Genomic DNA, 19116 nt, shown 5'->3' with positions numbered 1-19116 from the left:
GTCTCACACAGCACTAGGTGCTAGAAATACGTGGAAAGACTTGGATGTGTTTGTATTAGTTTATTTTTCATAACTTTTAAGTAATAAAAAAGGAGGACGAATTGAAGAGAGGTTTACACGTTGCTTTCTGAAAGAGCTGCGGCCTAACATCTGTCAGTCCTGTTGGTTGAAACGCAGGTAAAAAAGAGAGAGAGATCCAATTAGGCTGCAGCAGCTGAGCGTTTAATTCATTTGTCTGTGGTTTTTTTTACTCACAAGATTTCTGTTCCTCAGTCTTTACCATATGAAAAACCAGCTTACAAGTTTTTGCCTTGACATTTCTACAGTTAAAGAACGGGTCTGATCTGTAGGGCTGGTCAGCTTATGGGTGCAGGATAGGGAGGAGGTGATGAGGGGGATAATGCAGACGCTCTGCAGTGGTGAATACAACGCTCACATAATAATAGGACCATAGCTTTACACAGACCTTCACCAGGGACTCAGTATCAATGACCTGAATATTGGTGCTAGATCTGAGTCTGGTACAATCACCACTTCAAGGAACATCGGTACAGTGAAGCCTTACTGTTATTTGCTGGCCATGGTCAGACTGTTGCTATTCCCTGCAAAAAATAATAATAATAATAATTTTAAAAATTAATTAAAATCTAATAAAATTTGAAAGAAGTATGATGTTAATAAGAATGATTATAAATTGGTAGTAACAATAAAGACAACAGTAATAACAGTTGTAATCTAGTAATTATTATTATTATAAGGATGATAATTATAATAACACATTAATAAATCAATGATAACTTGTACTTTTTTTATTGTAAGAACAAAGTATGTTTGAGACAGCATCCCGCGGTGTGAGTTGGGTATTGTTTCTGTGTGGGCTCCTCTTCTGTGATCACAGTTTTGTTGTGTCTGTTGCTGGGTGAGAGCTTTCAGAGTAAGAGAATGACAATTGGCGGATCTCATCTGATTTAGCCTTGGCAGTATTCACAAACCTTGAAGAGTGTAACCCTGCTGATATATAAATATATACATATATACTGGTGCTGAACTTCAGAAAGTTTCCACATGTGATTGAAAACAGGGGGACTGTAACCATCCACCGTAACCATGGCTACTGACATGGTCTGGTTCTCAGTTCGTGTTTTTGTGTGAATATAGCCGGATCGTTTTGAAAAGCACGAAACCATTACTTGAATATCAGTCATTGTATTTCAACAGCAGCTACAAACAGTACATCGCAATAGGCTGAGATGACCATTCAGCCTGTCATAAAATGGTGCTGCTACGCTATGACAGCGTTTGTTGACGTTTGAAGTCCAGGTGGGACGAGCAGGCTTAATTCCCGTCCTTCCCACAATGCTTTGCCAACGTGCCTGAGCCCTGACCATGCAGCAAACCAATGGTGCACGCAAAAAGTTTGTTCTCTCTGTGTGCAAAAACAATCTGGTGCTGATACTGAGAGAGAGATGGAGACTTCCAGCTGTGTCAAAGCCTACAGATCTGTCCTGTGGGTTTTGTACAACAGGCTATTAGAGACCAAACTGGGAACCACTAAACTCATTTTGTTCCAAATTATAAAACAGGCTTCAATCTCTGTACATTTTTTAAAAAATAGAACGAATACACTTTCAGATCATGTCCAAAGAGTTAATGCATGGGCTTTTATTTAAAATGACAAAAGCACAAGCCCCTGTGGAGTCATAGGCTACAATACATTGAAAAACTAAAATACACTGAAAGGACCCAAATTGTGCATAAATACTGAAGTGGGATTTTTTGTTTTTTGTTTGTTAATTGTTTTTGGTTACTTAATCAAGCTTTAATTTAATCAAGGCTTTATTTAAACATATTATTGACAAGCCAAAACTGGACTTATTGCTGCTACAACTTACCTGTTGCACAGCAGCTTTGCATATTATCATTACATTATTATTATGTACCAAGAGCAGCAGATGTTATTATTAATATAAAGTCAATGCTGTGTTTATATTGAATATGTTAATGAACTCTGTAACCTTGTCTTGAGTTTCCTTTAAAGAAAGTGAATTCTATAGGGTGCTATAGAGCTGTTTTGAACTAAATCAGATCTAAAACATTGTTTCATATAAAATTATTATTTAAAGAATCAGCAAGACTGAGTGTATTTTGCTCAAGAGAAATATGCTGTAAATATCAATCGTATGGATTGACTTTGGGCAGGAGAGAGCTATTTTAGTCCTTCAAGTGGCCTTGGCGACTCTGTTATCTGACACAATGATTCAGAAATGCGGAATACATTACAACCATGCCCATAAAATCAAATTCAAGCTATCTGCAATGGAATGGGATTTTTTCTTCTTTTAACCTTACAATGACATTTCAGGAGAGGCTTCCCAAAGTAAAGTGAGTCACTGTTCAAATAATGGCATTACATCCAAACAGATTTTTCCTGCAACATTTACAAGTAATGATCTTTGCGATTGAGTACTTAAATATAATGAGTTTAGTGGTTATCTGTCTGAGTGCAGTGTATGGCTCACTACACACTACACAACTCTACACAGTTGGATGCTGTCAAATGATAGCAGCTGCTAAATGACATGTATGATGCCAAGCTTTCTGGTAGAAATGTCTAAAACTTTACTGGAGTCAAACTCAGTTAATTTTATGTATGTATGTATGTATTTATGTATGTATGTATGTATGTATGTATGTATGTATGTATGTATGTATGTATTTATGTATTTATTAAGGACCTGATGCATTTGTGGCATTTCATTCTTTGACCTGTGTTCTACTCACACATTTGAATGGAACTGCTCTGTGTGAATATGGGGAGAAATAATGTAGCTGAGTTACTGATATGTTTGTGAGTACTCGACTACCTAGACAAAGCCCAGCTCTGCCTCGGAATCTCCAGATTATTCCTACACGCTTGTTTTTATTTTTTTATTTTTCGCATCGGCTTTTAAAAAAAAAAAAATGAAAAGAAAGAAAGAAAGAAAGAAAAGAAAAAACTCTGTCCTGATCTTGGAAGCTTGCCACGTATAGAGATTGAAAAATGTCAGTTTCTCAAGGACACAAGTTCAGAAGAACCGATCTGACCAAGATAGCTTGGCTGTGAATGTGGCTCTCATACAGAATGGGTCCCACTGTCTGTTGCCACTGACACATTTATGAGGAATTGTACCCATCGACACACCCAAGGTCAAACCATTAAACAAAAAAAACAAAAAAAACAATAGCTAGCTTAGATGCTAAATTGTTAAAATCTGTTCTTTATACAAAACAATAAAACATAAAAATAAAACTGCCAATAATATAGAGCTTTGTTTCCCAATGCCACGGACGCCCGTAGCAAACTGTTAAACGTTCTGCTTCCTTCTAAAACTGAATACTGCAGACCTTTTAAATAGTAAAAAAAAAAAAAAACGCCAGCACAAATGAGAAGTTACCTAACTTGGTGTTTTCTATGGAAACAGCCTGGCAGGCTTTGGGGGGAAGAAAAAGACACAAAATTTCTGGTTTCCTTGGTAACCTAAGCATAGCCCAGATCACAAAAAGTGGGCTTTGTACATTTCTGGGGTGGGGACTGTGTTTTGTTTAGAGTCTTGCGTGCAACAATGTACTGGTCCGGGTGGGAGGGAGAGAGCGAGTGTGTGGGTGTGTGTGCTGGGGGGAGGGGGGGGGGGTAATATTCCTTCTTGAAAATGATGTAGTGATATGTGAATAATTTTAAACAAGGTGGGTGTCAGAGTTACGGCTGTGTATTGAAATGATTGGCTCCACGGTGCTCTGCAGACGTGTGGGGCTGTGTGCGAGTGTGTTAACACAATGGAACAAAGGCTGAGCTAAAAGGATGAGCTAATTGCGCTGTATGAACAACAAAGAGAGACAAATACGAACAGAAACTCACAAGATACACCAGCTGCGTTTCAGTCAAAGGTAAAGATGGAACGGAACAGAGCTCCACAGTCAATTGGCAAAGAACAACTTGTGGAGATGCATGCATGCAGAACTAAAGAATATATCCTGTCCCTTTCATTTAATTTAATTGAAATTAATTTAATGTAATGTATTTATTTTTTCCGCTTTTGCAATGTAAACCCTAGCTGTCTTTCATGTTTCTAATGCTGAATTCATAAGGTGCTTATGTATAACCATGGGTGAGCAAACAGTTTGTGTCCAGAGGTTAGTGTAGACCACCCCACCCCCCCACCCCACTCTCGCTCCCTGCTGAGTGTGTCAGTGTCGAGAAGGAAGGTGACGTTCAGTTTTCAAGAACAGAACGTGAGCCGGGCTCTCGCTTACTCATGCTGCATTGTGTTTCAAAGTAAACATCCTGCTCGGGAGAAGGAAGCCAGAGAATACTAACATGTCAGATAAAGTCCACCTCATGCAAAACAAGAAGATGCGTACAAATCCTGGACCTTTTATTTTTTTTCATCTTTTTGTGTTTTGTTTTGTGTTGCAAAGGCAAATTACAGTATCTGACACAACTGTTTTCAGGTGTAGAGGTTATAGTGTACCTCCTAACTCAGATGGGAAAGTGTAGCAATGTAGTCATCGCCTCCCCATTAACAAAATATCATACTACTGGCATTGTGTGTCATCCACATTTACACGCAATCAAGCGCCTGCAAGTGTTTCTTCACCTGCGGCGGAAGTCACATCTTCGTCACAAGAAAAGAATCACAATCAATATGTGCCACCAGACAGAGAGTGATGTAAAACATCAGTAGTGGTTATGCGGTGTTTGAAAACAGACCCTTTCCCATTGTAATGATCAGCGGCGTAGCTTATATCTAATGCCACAAACCCTACTTTTAAGATTCATTTAGTGTTCTGTAGTCTTTGACACTGTTTTCTACTTCCATTTAATAACTTCCTTTCTTTTTTCAGTGGCATTTAGAAAAACTAAAATGTAGTCATTAGTCATTAATTGTTAGAACCCAGCTGAGACTTTGAGTAAAGATATTTCTCGGTGTTCGATACAGATTTGTACTTTTCGTTTTTGCACAACGGGGGCCTTGTTTTAATGGCAGCTTCTGAAAAAGAGGCCAAAGTTCTAAGGAACACACAATTCTTCGTCTAACAGCCAAGGAAAGAAAACTGGTGTCACACAAATGATCATGCAGACTTATTTATATTAAGTCAAACATTGTTTTTGATTTCATTTTTTATTTTCAAAGCTCTAAAGAAACTCCTGTGTTTGTTTTTTCAATAACCGTTTTGATGAAAATCCTTTGTGAAAAGTGAAATCCTATATATCTGCCGAAATAAAGCAAATTCAGGCAGCATGCCTATTTTCAATTAACGTCTCTGTGGGGGGAAGAAGGAGGCGGGGGTTTGGGACTTGTAAAGTGGGTTAGTTTGATCACAGAGAATAGTTCAGTGCAGAAGCAACCTTTTCCCAGCAGTGAGAGTAAGACAGGGATGACACCCTTCTTACTGACCCAGATGTGAATCTCTCCGACCCACTTGAGCTCCCTGCTTCGACCACTGCTCCTCTCGGGGCTCAGACTCAGTCAAACAGTGCCCTCTTCTGGACACACGGTGACATTTCTGAGAATGGGAGCAGACGGGGAGCGAATCAAACATCTTTTGTACAGAGACAGTTGAGATAAAACAAGAAAACTCATCATTTATACCAAAAAAAAAAGCAGGAGAAAGCAGCTGATTCTACTGTATAGGGCTTTACCTAACTGAATTATACTTTACTGCAGAATATGGATGTGATGCTTTATGATAGGAAGGTGAATCCCACATACAGCCGGAAGCCTGGTTTATAGTAGCAGCCTGCACATATTATTGGAAGTTTTTTATATTCTTTCCCAGAGCATGTGAAACTACCCAGCGCCTGTGGGTTTTACAATGTATCTATCCATCACCATACAATCCATTATTTTTCATTACAGCCTGCAACTACAGCTTCAACCGTTAACAGGCCCCAGACCCTACAAACGCAAAGGAATTTGCACAGGAAAACACACCGGTAATTTATGTCTAAACCTGGTGAGCGAGATATTTCCAAATCAAGTGTCAGAGTAAATCTCCCCCTGTGCGATCCCAGCATTCGTGACTCGCCACGTAGAGAATAAGGAGTATTTAAGAATGCACTTCCCTGCTCAGAGTATAATAAAAAAATCACACTCGTTTATCACTCTGTCACAACAACAGGTTGGGAGGCTTTCAGAAGTGTTACTGCAGTCCACTACAGCATAAATACATCCCATTCTTTAAATGATTACCCATAAAACCTTCACAAATAATAAACTACACAGCCAATATTTCAGACTTGGCTCCCTACTGTGTTGAGGGAAGGGAGGAGAATAACAAAAATGCAAAATAAATTATATATATATATATATATATATATATATATAGAGAGAGAGAGAGAGAGAGAGAGAGAGAGTGCATGTCCATGCATCAGAGTAGGTTCTGGTAACTGTAGGTGTGATCAACAAAAGATGCAAAAATACATTATAAAATATTACAAGTAGACTGTAGTTATGTTTTCATTGCATTTAATTTAGAATTTATTTAATTGAATACACTTTTGTAGCCTAGCAGCTGATGTTTTAATGTAAATATTTATTCTCAGTCTTTTGCTTTATTTATTTGTTTGTTTGTTTGTTTGTTTATTATCCCAGCCAAAATATTATACTAAGGATGATGTTAAAAAACATCTCATATTCATTTTCTTTGGGAATGCTAGGAAATGAAAATAAAAAAGGTGAACAAATGTGCATCAAACCCATGGTTATTACAGAAGTGTTCTCACTCCTTAGTTTGCTGTCTGAATTCCTAATTTCTGTGTTATATCTGGCAAAAAGCTGTGTGTCCACATATCCTTTTTTCATAGATCCTTCCTAACACGATTTGTAAAATACGGTTGATTGTAAATGTGCCATGTGAATATTTATTTATTTATTTATTTATTTATTTATGTATTTGTTTATTTATATGTATTTGAATTTGCTTTTTTTAAGTAATTTTTTTATCTACCTCAGCTGTTATTTTTTGTATAGCTTTTTAACCTGTCTTTTTATTTATTTCTTAGTAAAGAAAACAAGAAAAAAAGCAGATTAGTGCTGTTGTATAGCCAGCGATTCAGACATTTCTGTGTTATTTTCTACATTGTGTCTTGCTAGCATTCTTTAAGAGAAGCAAATACATTGTTTTGAAATCCGTTGTCGTCGCCGAGCTCTTTCTATGAATTAAACAATAAACAAAATGGGAAAACCAAAATTATCTACACATTTTGTGGGAGGGTGCAGACACCTGAATACCAGATGAGTGGTTATGAAGAGAAACAGATGGACATATTTTAGACTTTTGAGAAAATCTGTGGACTCTAAATTGAGTCACCTGCTCCATGCCAATCAAATATTGTTAGCTAAACCCCAGATTTATTTCTATATTTATAATAACTGTGTAATCAAATTATTCACAACAGAATGGTCTCCACATTTTGGTATAGTATTAAATTAAAGTTTCCTATACAAAAATACATTCATGCAGAAATAGACATGGTCTCCACTGTGTGCCAATAGGTGAACCACAAAGGGTTTAGACACTTAAAAAAGTTCCTTGTTTAATAATGGCCTTCCATTTGAAAAAAATGAAAAGTTCCTGTTTCGCAAGTATCATCAGCTTATGTCTAGTTGAATCATTTTATAGAACTCACATGCAGGTGAAAATGAAGATTGACACTAATTTAAATGTGAAACTATCTTCCCCAAGAAGCAAATAAATTAGTTTGATTTTAATATTTTGTTCTGCAGAAAAGCAAATAGTTGCAAAACTATGATTAACTTTAAGATGTATGTAATTGAAGTTGAATTTAGCAAACCGATTTTCTTTTTATACACTCAATACTTTTGGGAAACTTCTATATAAAAAACACTTATATCGGACATATTTTATATAGGTTCAATTACTTACTTACAAAATCAGTACCCTGTATAGCCACAAACCTTTGGCACTCCCCCTGTTGGTCACTGGTGGTATTGTGTGAAGAATGAAGGAGGATGGAGGATGTTTATTTAGAGGTAATCTTTGAAAGCAGACGTTTAAAGCTGCTCCCATTGTATAACACGAGAAACTTTTTTCATATAACCTCTCAGAATGAATCCAGTACAGAGATCTTATTAGTGCACCAGTGATTCACTAAAGATATTAAACTAGGCCCAAGCTACACATTTTCATACAAAGTTAAATATATAGTCTCAAAAGCTTTTATCTGCAGAAGTAATGTTAAGAAATTAAATGTCCCTCAGGATTTTAATATATATTGCAAGTATTTAACATTTTCTCCCTTACTGAAGTGTTGGTTTGTCACCTAGGGTCCACTCTGTGGCCCCTAAAATAAGCCTGTTTGTTTGCCTCTATCAGCAGAGATACAGTATTTCAGATTCATTGTGTGTCATTGAACAGGATATTGTTTAACACATGTGTCCCCTACCCTGCTTACAAACACAACTTTAGAATAAGTGTCTGGCAAATCATTAGCCGCAGAATCACGAACAGTTTTGCAAGAAAACAAACAAAAAACGAATTGCTTTGTGTGGCGGCACAATCAGAGTCGGGAGCATGGAGACCGAACTCCGTTTATATCAGGACTTCTGGTGGAGTTTCCTCTTGCACAGGAAAACTGAGTTTCCTCAATGGCATGGTCAACTCCCAATGCACAGACACTGCGGCAGATCCCAAAGCACCGAGACGCTGTCACCACTTGAGTAAAAGTGGCGAGAAGGGATGGAATATGAGCCCAAGAAAGGAAAAAAGGTATGTGTGCTTCCATTTGTCCGAATAACACTCTTTTTTTTAATAGTACATGACGCAACAGGCTCTGCTTTAACGAGAAATGGGAGCTGTAATCAGGTTCATCTCCTAGCTTCCTGTGAAGCGATAATGGCCGAGATTTAAACAGTGTGACATTTTGTAACTTCATTCTTCTAGATAAGTCATGAACTTTCAATTACTTGGCTGTTTAGGCTTAACTTATTTTTTAATTCTAAGGGAGACTTGTTTAAAGAAACCTAGGCTCGTGTTACCATAATACATTCAATTGTCTGTTTATCACCACCGTGAGCCTTGTGTTGTTGTTAAACTAGGCCTAAATTCATTTCTGCAGCCTTTTAAATCAAGGGAGAGAACTGCATTATGATACATACCCTAAATGTCAGTTATTCTTATGTACATTTAAACTACAGATAGGTGGGATGAAGACGTTTATTTCAGCACAAGTGCGGAAAAAAAGGTGGGCAAAAGTTATATAAGTAACAGAGGGTTTGAAAAGACAAAAACAGGCAATTAAACCATTTCAAAATCAATAGTCCTGTAAATTCAGGTGATGTAACGTTAGAATCCCATGTGTTTGTCCGGAGTGAATATTAAACAGCACCTTGAACAATAGTTTCCCTTCCCTGTGTGGCACCATGGTGCAGAAGTCAAACCTGGCTAGATCTTAATCACCGAGCCTCATTAAAATTATTTCCATAAGTCAGAATTTTAAATCTGTTGCCTGGAGTGGTGTACATGACTTCTTTAAATGCAATTATCCAACAAAAATTTGAAAGTGAAATTACAACACTTCCGTGGCTAATTGTGGCTATTTTTCACTCACAACGCTTTTTTTTTTTAACATTACCCAAAGGCATTTATGTCTTGAAGAACAGATCTCATTATCTTTTCTTTTAAATGTCTTAAAAACACAAGAAAGATGTAAATTGTTCATACATTTCGCAGTCATCGTTTTCATATACAATTCTGGACTTTGTTCATAAAGAATGTTTCCGTTTACTAATCAGATATACATTTCAAAAGCTTTCTTCATTTATATATCCCTAATGCCTCATAAAACCACAAGGCCAGCTAGTTTTGACCCATGCAAGGCTGCTGGCGTCTGTATGTGGTGATAACTGTGTGGTCGCATTAAGCCAATATGTAGGTCTTTGAAGACAGAGGTCCAGGGATAAACCTTCCTAAGCTCTCCCCCAAAATTGAGAAACACAAGAATCACCTGAGTACTGAAATATCTCTGTTCTGGTCACTACGGAACATTGAAAATTGATCATATAGTTCCACACACATTTCCAGTGAAGTGTTCTGTTGAAATAATATATAATATAATATATAAAGTAATAAAGCTGTGTTGTCAAGTATATCTGTGGTGTACATCACACTACACTAATGGACCGATCATTCTTGAATAGCAGGGGTCACATCAAGTAAGACAGGCTAGGAGCGACAGAACGGCAGGGTGACACCTATGATGTCATCTGTGACTTCTGCCTGGTATGGGAGTCGCTCAATGGCCCTGTCTTTTGCCTGGCATGCTTGTGAGTGTAATTGACTGTTGCCGCTCAGGGATTCGTGTCTCCAATCAAGCGGCTGGTTTTCCCAAAAGCTCCACGCAGGCAGGCGGACAGGAGCAGCCTGTACAGGAGGCCCCTGCACTCTGTCCCCCTCTATCCTCCCGATTTCCTCATCCACCCTGAGAGGCTTCTGCACGACTATGTAGAGAAGGAAGTCAAGGTAACATTCGCCCTCCCATTTGCCTGATGCAGTACACCAGACTCCTTGAATTCACCTTAGATCCATAATTGTGTACCCAAGCCCTGAGCTCACAAATGTCACTCCAATTGCACATGCGTCAACACAATCAGCAGCAACTGAATGTTTCTCATTCTGCAGTGAGGAGTTTTGAACTGATAAGTGTTGCTCAGCTTCACGGTTTGAGCCTTAAATTCAGCTATTTGCAAGAATAAGATTGACACTCTCAAGTGGTTCAAAAATCTGTTCTCATGATTTAATTTTCTGGTGGATTAGTGCTTGACGTTATGACAAGATCTTATCTTCCGAACATGATTAGGAGAAGAAATATATATTTGTAAATATCTAGTTTTGCAGGTTTTACCTCCTTTTCAAATGAATCCCCTTCTGTCTTCAGTTTCTAGGTCATTTGACCTGGGTGTCATGCTCACTGAACCCCTCTAGCAGAGATGAGGTCCTACAGCTTCTCGACATGGCCAGGGTAGGCTGGGTGATCGCGAATGACAACATGAGATGAAGGAATCACATGAACAAGATAGATTTGGATCTTATCTATTCACTTTCCCAGCGTATCACTCGTAAATCATATACTTGATAGAGCCGATTGATGGCAGCTGAAACCTTTACAGGTTTTAAACCTCCTGATTACACCGCTGTAGGACATTGCCTTATCAAGGGCATGTCAAGCTCAGTGTACAGTGACCATCTCATACCGTTTGCTGTAAAGTATAAAAATGAAGAAATATCTGAGAGGATTTGCTACAGATTTGTGTCTAAGGGGAAATCTTAAAATGCAATCAAGGAGCACAGAGCAGTGGTGTGTGATTGTAGCTCTGGAATAAGGAACCCAGGGGAGGCGGGGAGGGAGGATGCCATACAACACAGGGCTGACAGACGTATCAGAAGTATCAAATGAAAGTTCCAGCTGAGAACTGAGGTTGTGGGTTTACAGAAGCTGAAAGAGCTGCCCTTGAAGACCACGCCGGAGCAGGACAGCATCCTCAGCCTGTCAGCTCGTTGCCTGCTGCTCACCTGGAGGGACAATGAGGAGCTCATCCTACGCATCCCCACCCATGAGATTGCCGCAGCCTCCTACCTGCGGGATGATGCGCTGCACCTGCTAGTGCTAAAAACGGGTACAGTACTGTAGGAGTAACTTCACACTCCTTGTGAATGTGCGGGGAAAGGTTTGGAGATGTGCCGTGTCCCAGGTTGTGTTTTTCTTCCCTGATCAAAATACATATGGTTGCCGTTTCAACAGCAAACTGGGTTCCTGTGTGTTCCAGGCCTTGGTGTGGACCCTGTTCCAGCAGGGGGCAGTCTTGAGAGGGGGCACCCCAGCAGCAGCCTGGAGAGGAAGCAGGGAGCCGTGGGTGTCGAGGGGCGGAGGCAGACAGTCAGTAACATGGAGCGGCGTCCTGCAGGGGGCACCATGGAGCGCAGACACACCATCTGCAGTGTGGACTGGAAGATGTCCGGCAGGCACGAGCAGAAGCCGACCGGGGGCAGCTCGGAGATTAAAGCCCCGGGGGGAGGAAGCCTGGAGCGCAAGCAGGTGGGGGGCAGCTGGGAGAGGAGGCAGACCCGGAAGCCAGGTGGGAGTTGGGACAAGAGGCCGATGAGTGGGAGTTGGGACCGCCGGCCAGTGAGCGGGAGCTGGGAGCGGAGGAACGCAGCCGGTGTTGGGGGCAGTTGGGAGCGACGACACACAGGCAAGCCTGGGGGGAGCTGGGAAAGGAAGCACACATACGGGGGAAGCTGGGAACGCCGGCAGGCTTACAGTGGGAGCTGGGAGAGGGGCAAGTCCTATGGCAGCTGGGAGAGACGCAACGCCGGTATCAACCCTCTCGACCCCCTGAAGCCAACTCCCTGTCCAGACGCGTACTGCAACCTAGTGATCCTGGCTGTGGAAAATAGGGTAAGTCACTGTGATTGGTAAGGACTATTATTTATAATTTCAGGTCTCTCCTTGGTGCACTGCAATAGCATTTCAGTATTAGTATGATGAATTGCCATCTCTGAATTAAGTGAAGTTTTGGATGTGTCAGATAAACGTCCAGGATTATTCTCCCAGGATGCTGCAGAGGAATACTGCGCCCTGATTGGCCAGGTGTTCCAGATAATCTACGGCGATCAGAACATCGAGTGTGTGGATCGGGCCGGGTACCACTACACCTCGACGCCGGACCACTACTGGCTCCAGAGAAGTATGTGTCCTGCTCCAAGTGGTCTCTCTGAATGTGCGATGCTTGTCTGTGTGCGACACACACAGCTGGTCAGGAGGCATCGGATTCACATCTGTCCCCATTGAGATGTCAGCCTGACAGTATCACAGCTGCTTCCTCATGAAAAATACATGATGTTGCTAGGTTTTGAAGAGCTTTGAAGGGTATTTACTCCTTATATCGTGCAGCACATGTCATCAACAGAGAGGACATCGTTTTTGTGGTTAAGTAAAAAGTGAGGTAAAAGGCAAGGTAAAAAATCTGCTTCCACCTGAAAGGAATAACTGGTTGGTTTATGTGCAACCTCAGTTGATATGTTTAAAGAAAACAGTTACGGATGGTAACAGAGACGCAGAGTTACACCTCTTTCTAATTTATGAATTCTTTCTTTTGGTTTCCCAGGTGACAGCTGTCTGACAGATATGACATACGGCTATGAGGCAGATTTCAGCTGCTGCAGCTCTTTGTGAGTCGCTTGTTAAATCAAACGGAAACGTTGGCCTCAGACATGGCACCGGGTTGCAGATGTCACATTTATTTTGCTTGTGTTTCTTTCGCGCTTTGGCTACGGCTCACTCAGGAAATAATTCAATCCTGCTTGGGAGATGTGTGATACTCGAGAAACAGATTAATCTTAAAAACTCCACAGAGGCAGCCATAAGGGCCTACTTTACTGTGAGGCTGGTTGTTGTAGATTCCCTTTATTGCATACAATGGGCTGTTATTTGTGTATCATGCCCAGACTACACAAAGTCCTCCTTGACTGAGTGTGATATGCTCTCCATAAAGAACTTAATAAGTCACCCCATACACTTCACCTAAATCTAAAGGGTTATCCAAAGCTTTAAGGAGTTGTAACTGCTCTGTAAATGCAATTGATTGAAAATAATAAGCGCTTTCATATCCCCTTTTTACAGCGTGTTTGTAAAGTTGCTTACAAACCACCTCTGACAGTGCTTTCCACTTTAAAACCTGCATCTGACATTTCTCAGTGGACAACTAGGGTGGTATCATAATCCCCTGCAACCTTCTCTGTCTCTGTCTCCTACAGTAATGGCTCTCAAGAGACCTTCGACCCCTACTACAGCGAGAACTACAGCGATAACTCCTCCCTGTCTTTCCGGGAGTCTCGCCACAGCCTGGCCTCCGTGCACAGTGACCAGAGCAGCCTGGGGGTGCAGCTCCTGCAGGAGTACATGATCACTGTAAGAACACACTGGGGTGGCTGGTGGCTACTCGCACCTGTTTTCACAAGGGAAACATTTCAACCTATTACGCCATTGAGTCTAAGGGCCCCCCCAGTTACTAGTTATATACTTTGGAGTGGGTATTTGGGTCTAAAGTGATTTGAATACATGAAAACAAGTGAGATATATTGATAAATACAGACGTGACAAATGAATGGAAAAACCTGAATAAATGAGTGGAGGAACATAACGAATGCAGATGCCTCCAAACAGGTGTACTGCATGATACAATTAAGCAATTAACATCCTATCATGCTCTGTGGCATGTATACAAATGCTGAGCAGGCCCGGTTGACCTCGATTTTTAAATAAGATGGCAAGAGGAAAGGATCTTGAAAGGACTTTGAAAGAGGCGTCATTATTGAGGCACGAATGGCAGGAGCTTCAGTCACACAGACGCTCAACTGGCTCGTGTTCTGGACAAGTGGGCGAGTGCATGTGTGGGACACCAAGAGAACGGTACAGGCCTGACTGTTGGACACCTACAGTGAGGGGGTCCGGAGGCTCTGTTATGCTGTGGGGGGCATTTTCCTGGCATGGTTTGGCTCCACTTGTCCCCTTAGAGGGAAGGGTCACTGCAAATAATTACAAAGTTGTTCTGAGTGATCACCTTTATCCTGTGGTGACACATTTCTATCCTGATGGGAGTGGGCTCTTCCAGGATGACAATGCCCCCATCCACAGGGCACGAGGGCTCACTGAATGGTGTGATGAGTATGACAATGATGTGAATCATATGCTATAGCCTTCGCAGTCACCAGATCTCAACCCAGGTGAACACCTATGGGAGATTTTGGAGCGACGTGTTAGACAGAGTTCTCCACCACCATCAAAACATCAAATGAGGGAATATCTTTTGGAAGAATGGTGTTCATCCCTCCAGTAGAGTCCAGAGACTCGTAGAATCTGTGCCAAGAGCATTGAAGCTGTTCTTACTGAGACACTTTATGTTGATTTGTCCTTTAATTTGTCACCCGTCTGTATCTGGTTTGTGTAATCATCTGCAAAATAATGAAGTGAATTAATGAATAAATTAATAAGTATTGTGGCATTGTGGGAGGATGGCTTGTTAAATAGGCGAGGTCTTTGGAAAGTGACATACAAAGACAGGGTTAATACTGTGCAAATGGACTTGATTTTATTAATTAATTCTGCAGAAAGAACGAAAGAAAACCAAACAAAACCCTTCGGGGAACAAAAACCTTGTTAGAGCCTCCCTTCACTCTTGCAGGGCCCCTCTCTATCAACAAAAGATACTAATAAACAAGCACAAGATAGATCTAACAGACAATCCATGTCATGATCCTAAATCCAAGTCCAAGTTCATATACAAATGTTTGTGTCTGCTCCCTTGGTGCAGTGCACTTTTTAGGGGGTCTGCTCTTCTGCCTTCAACCCCTGCTCCTATTCTACCCAACAAACAGGAAGTGTCTGCATCTTGGTTCTATACTGGAGTCGGCCAAACCTGGGACCCCTGCAGGTTGCACACATGCTGAGTCATCCCCCAGGGTTTCTGGGAGATGCAGTGCTTATCATGGCAGAAATGTTGTGTGCTCCATGCCACCACATGACGTTATGTAAATAAATAAGTAAATAAATACCTCAGATTGTGTGAAGGAGAAACCACAATTGATATAGCTGATTGATAGATGAAAGGATGGAATGAAGTACTGGCACTGTGTAACCCAAAGAAGCCTGATAAAATCCCTCTTCTTATTATATTGTGAACTGATTGCTCATTTAATGGAGGTTGCCTCTCATAATTATCCTCTTCACATCTAATTAGCAAAAACCCTTTCATTATTATTTTTTCAAGCTGAGGAGCAAGCTTACCCCACAAGAGATCCAGCAGTTTGCCCTCCTTCTGAGAGAGTATAGAATTGGAGCCCCCATTGAGGAGTTCTGCCCAGACCTGCTCCAACTGTATGGAGACAAAAGGAAGTTCCTACTGTTAGGTAAGAGGATTACACTGTCAAACGCACTGCCAATTTGTCAGGGCCTAGCTTATGGCATTGGAGTCATTAACTGGGAAAAACTCCAAAGAACACAATTTGCATAGTATTTAGTTACAGTGATTCTCACGAGAAAGCCAAACTGTCCGCTTTATAAGTAAACATTTATTACTGAACTTTCCAAAACTATGAGGTTGGGATGTGATGATTGTGAGAAAGTCACGTGTTAGATGCTGTTCAGCTATCTTACGCCTCTAGTTCCATGTAACTGGCCGTCTAAGCCGCAAAAGCGTGTGTGGTTGATGAGGTGTTGTCACTTTTGCTTGGTTGAGGTATGAGGCCCTTCATCCCGGACAAAGACGTGGGTGTGTTCGAGAGTTTTCTAGAGAGCATCGGGATTCGGGAGGGCGGGATCCTGACGGACAGCTTCGGGCGGATCAAGAGGAGTATGAGCAACACGTCGGCCTCGGCAGTCCGCAGCTATGACAGCTGGTCCCTGCGCTCTGGCTCAGAGGACTTCAACCGCATGATCACTGACATCACGCATGACATCGAGGCCCTGGGCTTCGAGGAAGATGGGGACATTGAGGAAGAGGAAAACTACTTATGAACAGAGGCTGGCAGAGTACTCGAGACACAGAGATTTTACACTCAAATTAATTGTTTGTTTGTATGGTGAAAGGTAAGCTATAGAATTAATCCACCATTTCTATTTGCATTCACATATAATTATTATTAGAATTATGTTTCAAATCAGATTGACTGGGTCTGCATTTAAGTCTCCTTCATCTGTAAGTACACATTGTCATAGACTGGGCTATTTATAAACGCAACAAAGATGACCCCAGTTACGGCCAAAAAGGCATATATTAACACAAAGAGAAACAGGCTGTTCAGTTATCTTGCTGTGCAAACTAATTAGAGTCTCGTCTTAGGGACTGAGCAGCACAAATCAGATCTGCTGTGGAAATATATTATGAAACACTGCGACACTGTCACTGATTCAGTTGGCATGACCTTCCTTGGAGCATTCTTTGAACCCCAGTGACTCTGGTAGGCAAATAAATGTATGGATGACTGAGTTTTCAGAACAAGCTGTGCAAGACCTCAGGGTTATTTGTGTTTTCTTTTCATCTGTGCCTATTTTTTATGTAGCTAGAAAGCTTATGAGCAAGCAAAGGGTAATGGTTAAGAATACATCAAGAAGTAATATACAGATAACTGTATGTGTTAAAGTCACAAAAAATATTTTTTCTTATAACACGGATGGACTGTTGACCGCAGGCACTTGCCACTGTGCAGTATGAATATTGTGAGAAATCTGCTGAATGCAGCTAAAAATGTATTGCTGCAAATCTTTGCTAGGCTTCTTCCATTAAAAGAGAAAGTAGGCCATTACTGTTAGAACAATACACTGAGATAAAGCTCTGTCTTCCTAAACTATACGAAAGCTATTAAAGCAATGTGATCATACAGGAACAACCTGTGCCATGAAAATCAGCACTATGAAGTCATACATGTGTTTAAGAGCAGATTATATATGTAACTCTTCATGCTGTAAAGAAACATATGCTCTGGATATCATTTTGAGCAGAGCATTCACCCAGGTCGAGCAGGCAATCACTGCAGGCTGTACAAGAACAAAAGTGTGAGACAAATGTTGGGTTGAAGGCACATCAGTTCAAAAGCTTTTAAAGCAAAAGTGCCATCAGTCAATACGGGAATTACCACAGGGCAAACGAGCTCAAATGCGCTCACTGTGCAGGTGAGAAACGCCTTATTAATCTACTTCATTGACCACATGTAATCAAAACAAACACAAATTAAATGTGCAGTGGGTGAAAACAGAAAGAACAACCATGGCAGTAGAAAACATGGTCCTGTAAGCATTTGGCCGTCCCTGAGAGACCGTATTGGAGGATTAACCCCATTCTAAGTCTATCCTCTTAGTAAAATGTTTCTTTCTGGCCAAGGGGCCTGGCAGGGTATAGTATGGTCCTAGAGATAAATCAGAATATAGGGTCACCCATCAATCACACATACCAGTGTTTTAGATGTCCTGCTCGGTATCTGCCCAGTCCTGGTTTTCAAACATACGATTAGCAGGCATGAGTCGAACATATGGTTTCCTCCTTGGTTTGCCAAAACATGCCATATTGTTCCAAGACATCTGAGATATTTTGGCTTATTTGTTTGTTTTAATGTTTTTTTTAAGATTCAAGCAACATAGCCAGAGGCAAGGTTAGATTGTTTTAGTTCTGCACATTTTTCTCACAGAAGATCACCCCTCCACCCCCCCACTACAATTTAATCAGCAATCCAGAATTCGCCCGATGGGACTGCAATAGGAAACAACTTTTTGATATACAGCGGCCTCTGAGGGATAGCTTGAGACACTGACATTTATTTCACTTACCATCTGAAACACATCTAAAGCCAAGCACAACCACCACCTGACACATCCCTTTCCACACCCTCCAGACATATCAACCTACTAGAGATTCAGTGCAAGTTTCAAGAAAACCTAGAATGCAAAACCAAGGGCACCTTTTGTTAAGGCCTGTTTTTTGTTTAATAAATAAAACAGCACTTTGTTTATGCATCACACGATGTCAGGTTTATGGTGTACAAAAGTATTGGCTATAATAATGTGAAAGTAGTACCATTTTTTGCATTCCCAGTTCTGTTGTGAATAACTTTCCAGGCCATCTCTGTTTGAGAAGGGCAACTTGAGTCTCAGATTGGCCATAGATGTGACATTTCTGGTGTCGTGTTAAATCATTAATTCCTGGTCTCACAAGAGTCAACTTTCCCAATGCATTAGCCCTGTGGTAGAGAACAATCATTCAACAGCAACTGACTGGAGGGAGAACATGTTACATAAAAGAACAAAATAAGTTTGCCAATGAATTGCCCCTTGCCTTTCTGTATGTTATGTCATAAAAATATCTCCTGAAATTAAATATTGGTAACTTAATAAAACTAACTGTGGTTGGAAAGAAAACATAGTCGTCTTTGATGCATTATTTATTCTTTATGATTGTTTGAGCGAAATGAAAAAGACGGTGCCACTTTTCTCCATAAACCATGCGACTTGCAGCCTATAATGTCTGCATCAGTGCTGAACACATCTTTTTCAGATATTTAAATATC

General features: G+C 40.8%; 1 protein-coding gene across 2 annotated transcripts; it reads left to right on the top strand.

Moving 5' to 3' along the window:
- Nucleotides 1-8604: 8604 nt before the first annotated feature.
- Nucleotides 8605-18967, top strand: ccm2l (CCM2 like scaffold protein). Of its 2 annotated transcripts, XM_066702321.1 has the most exons (10): nucleotides 8607-8769; nucleotides 10354-10521; nucleotides 10937-11020; nucleotides 11492-11675; nucleotides 11826-12457; nucleotides 12614-12746; nucleotides 13167-13230; nucleotides 13816-13969; nucleotides 15828-15966; nucleotides 16296-18967. In XM_066702321.1, exons 1-10 carry the CDS (start codon nucleotides 8740-8742, stop codon nucleotides 16571-16573), a joined length of 1866 nt encoding a protein of 621 aa, XP_066558418.1. In that variant the 5' UTR covers nucleotides 8607-8739; the 3' UTR covers nucleotides 16574-18967. The 2 variants fall into 2 exon arrangements, with proteins under 2 accessions (XP_066558419.1, XP_066558418.1); XM_066702322.1 differs by lacking the exon at nucleotides 10937-11020 and having other exon boundaries at nucleotides 8605-8769.
- Nucleotides 18968-19116: the final 149 nt, after the last annotated feature.

The sequence above is a fragment of the Amia ocellicauda genome, chromosome 4, assembly GCF_036373705.1.
Source record: "Amia ocellicauda isolate fAmiCal2 chromosome 4, fAmiCal2.hap1, whole genome shotgun sequence".
NCBI lineage: Eukaryota > Metazoa > Chordata > Actinopteri > Amiiformes > Amiidae > Amia > Amia ocellicauda.
The sequence above is the reverse complement of the archived record's forward strand: the minus strand, read 5'-3'. Positions and strand labels throughout refer to the sequence as shown.

Coding starts and splice junctions, on each gene's coding strand:
- ccm2l (XM_066702321.1), top strand. CDS start 8,740: ATGGAATATGAGCCCAAGAAAGGAAAAAAG. Junction 12,747..13,166: donor CCACTACTGGCTCCAGAGAA/GTATGTGTCCTG, acceptor TTGGTTTCCCAG/GTGACAGCTGTCTGACAGAT. Junction 13,970..15,827: donor TGCAGGAGTACATGATCACT/GTAAGAACACAC, acceptor TATTTTTTCAAG/CTGAGGAGCAAGCTTACCCC.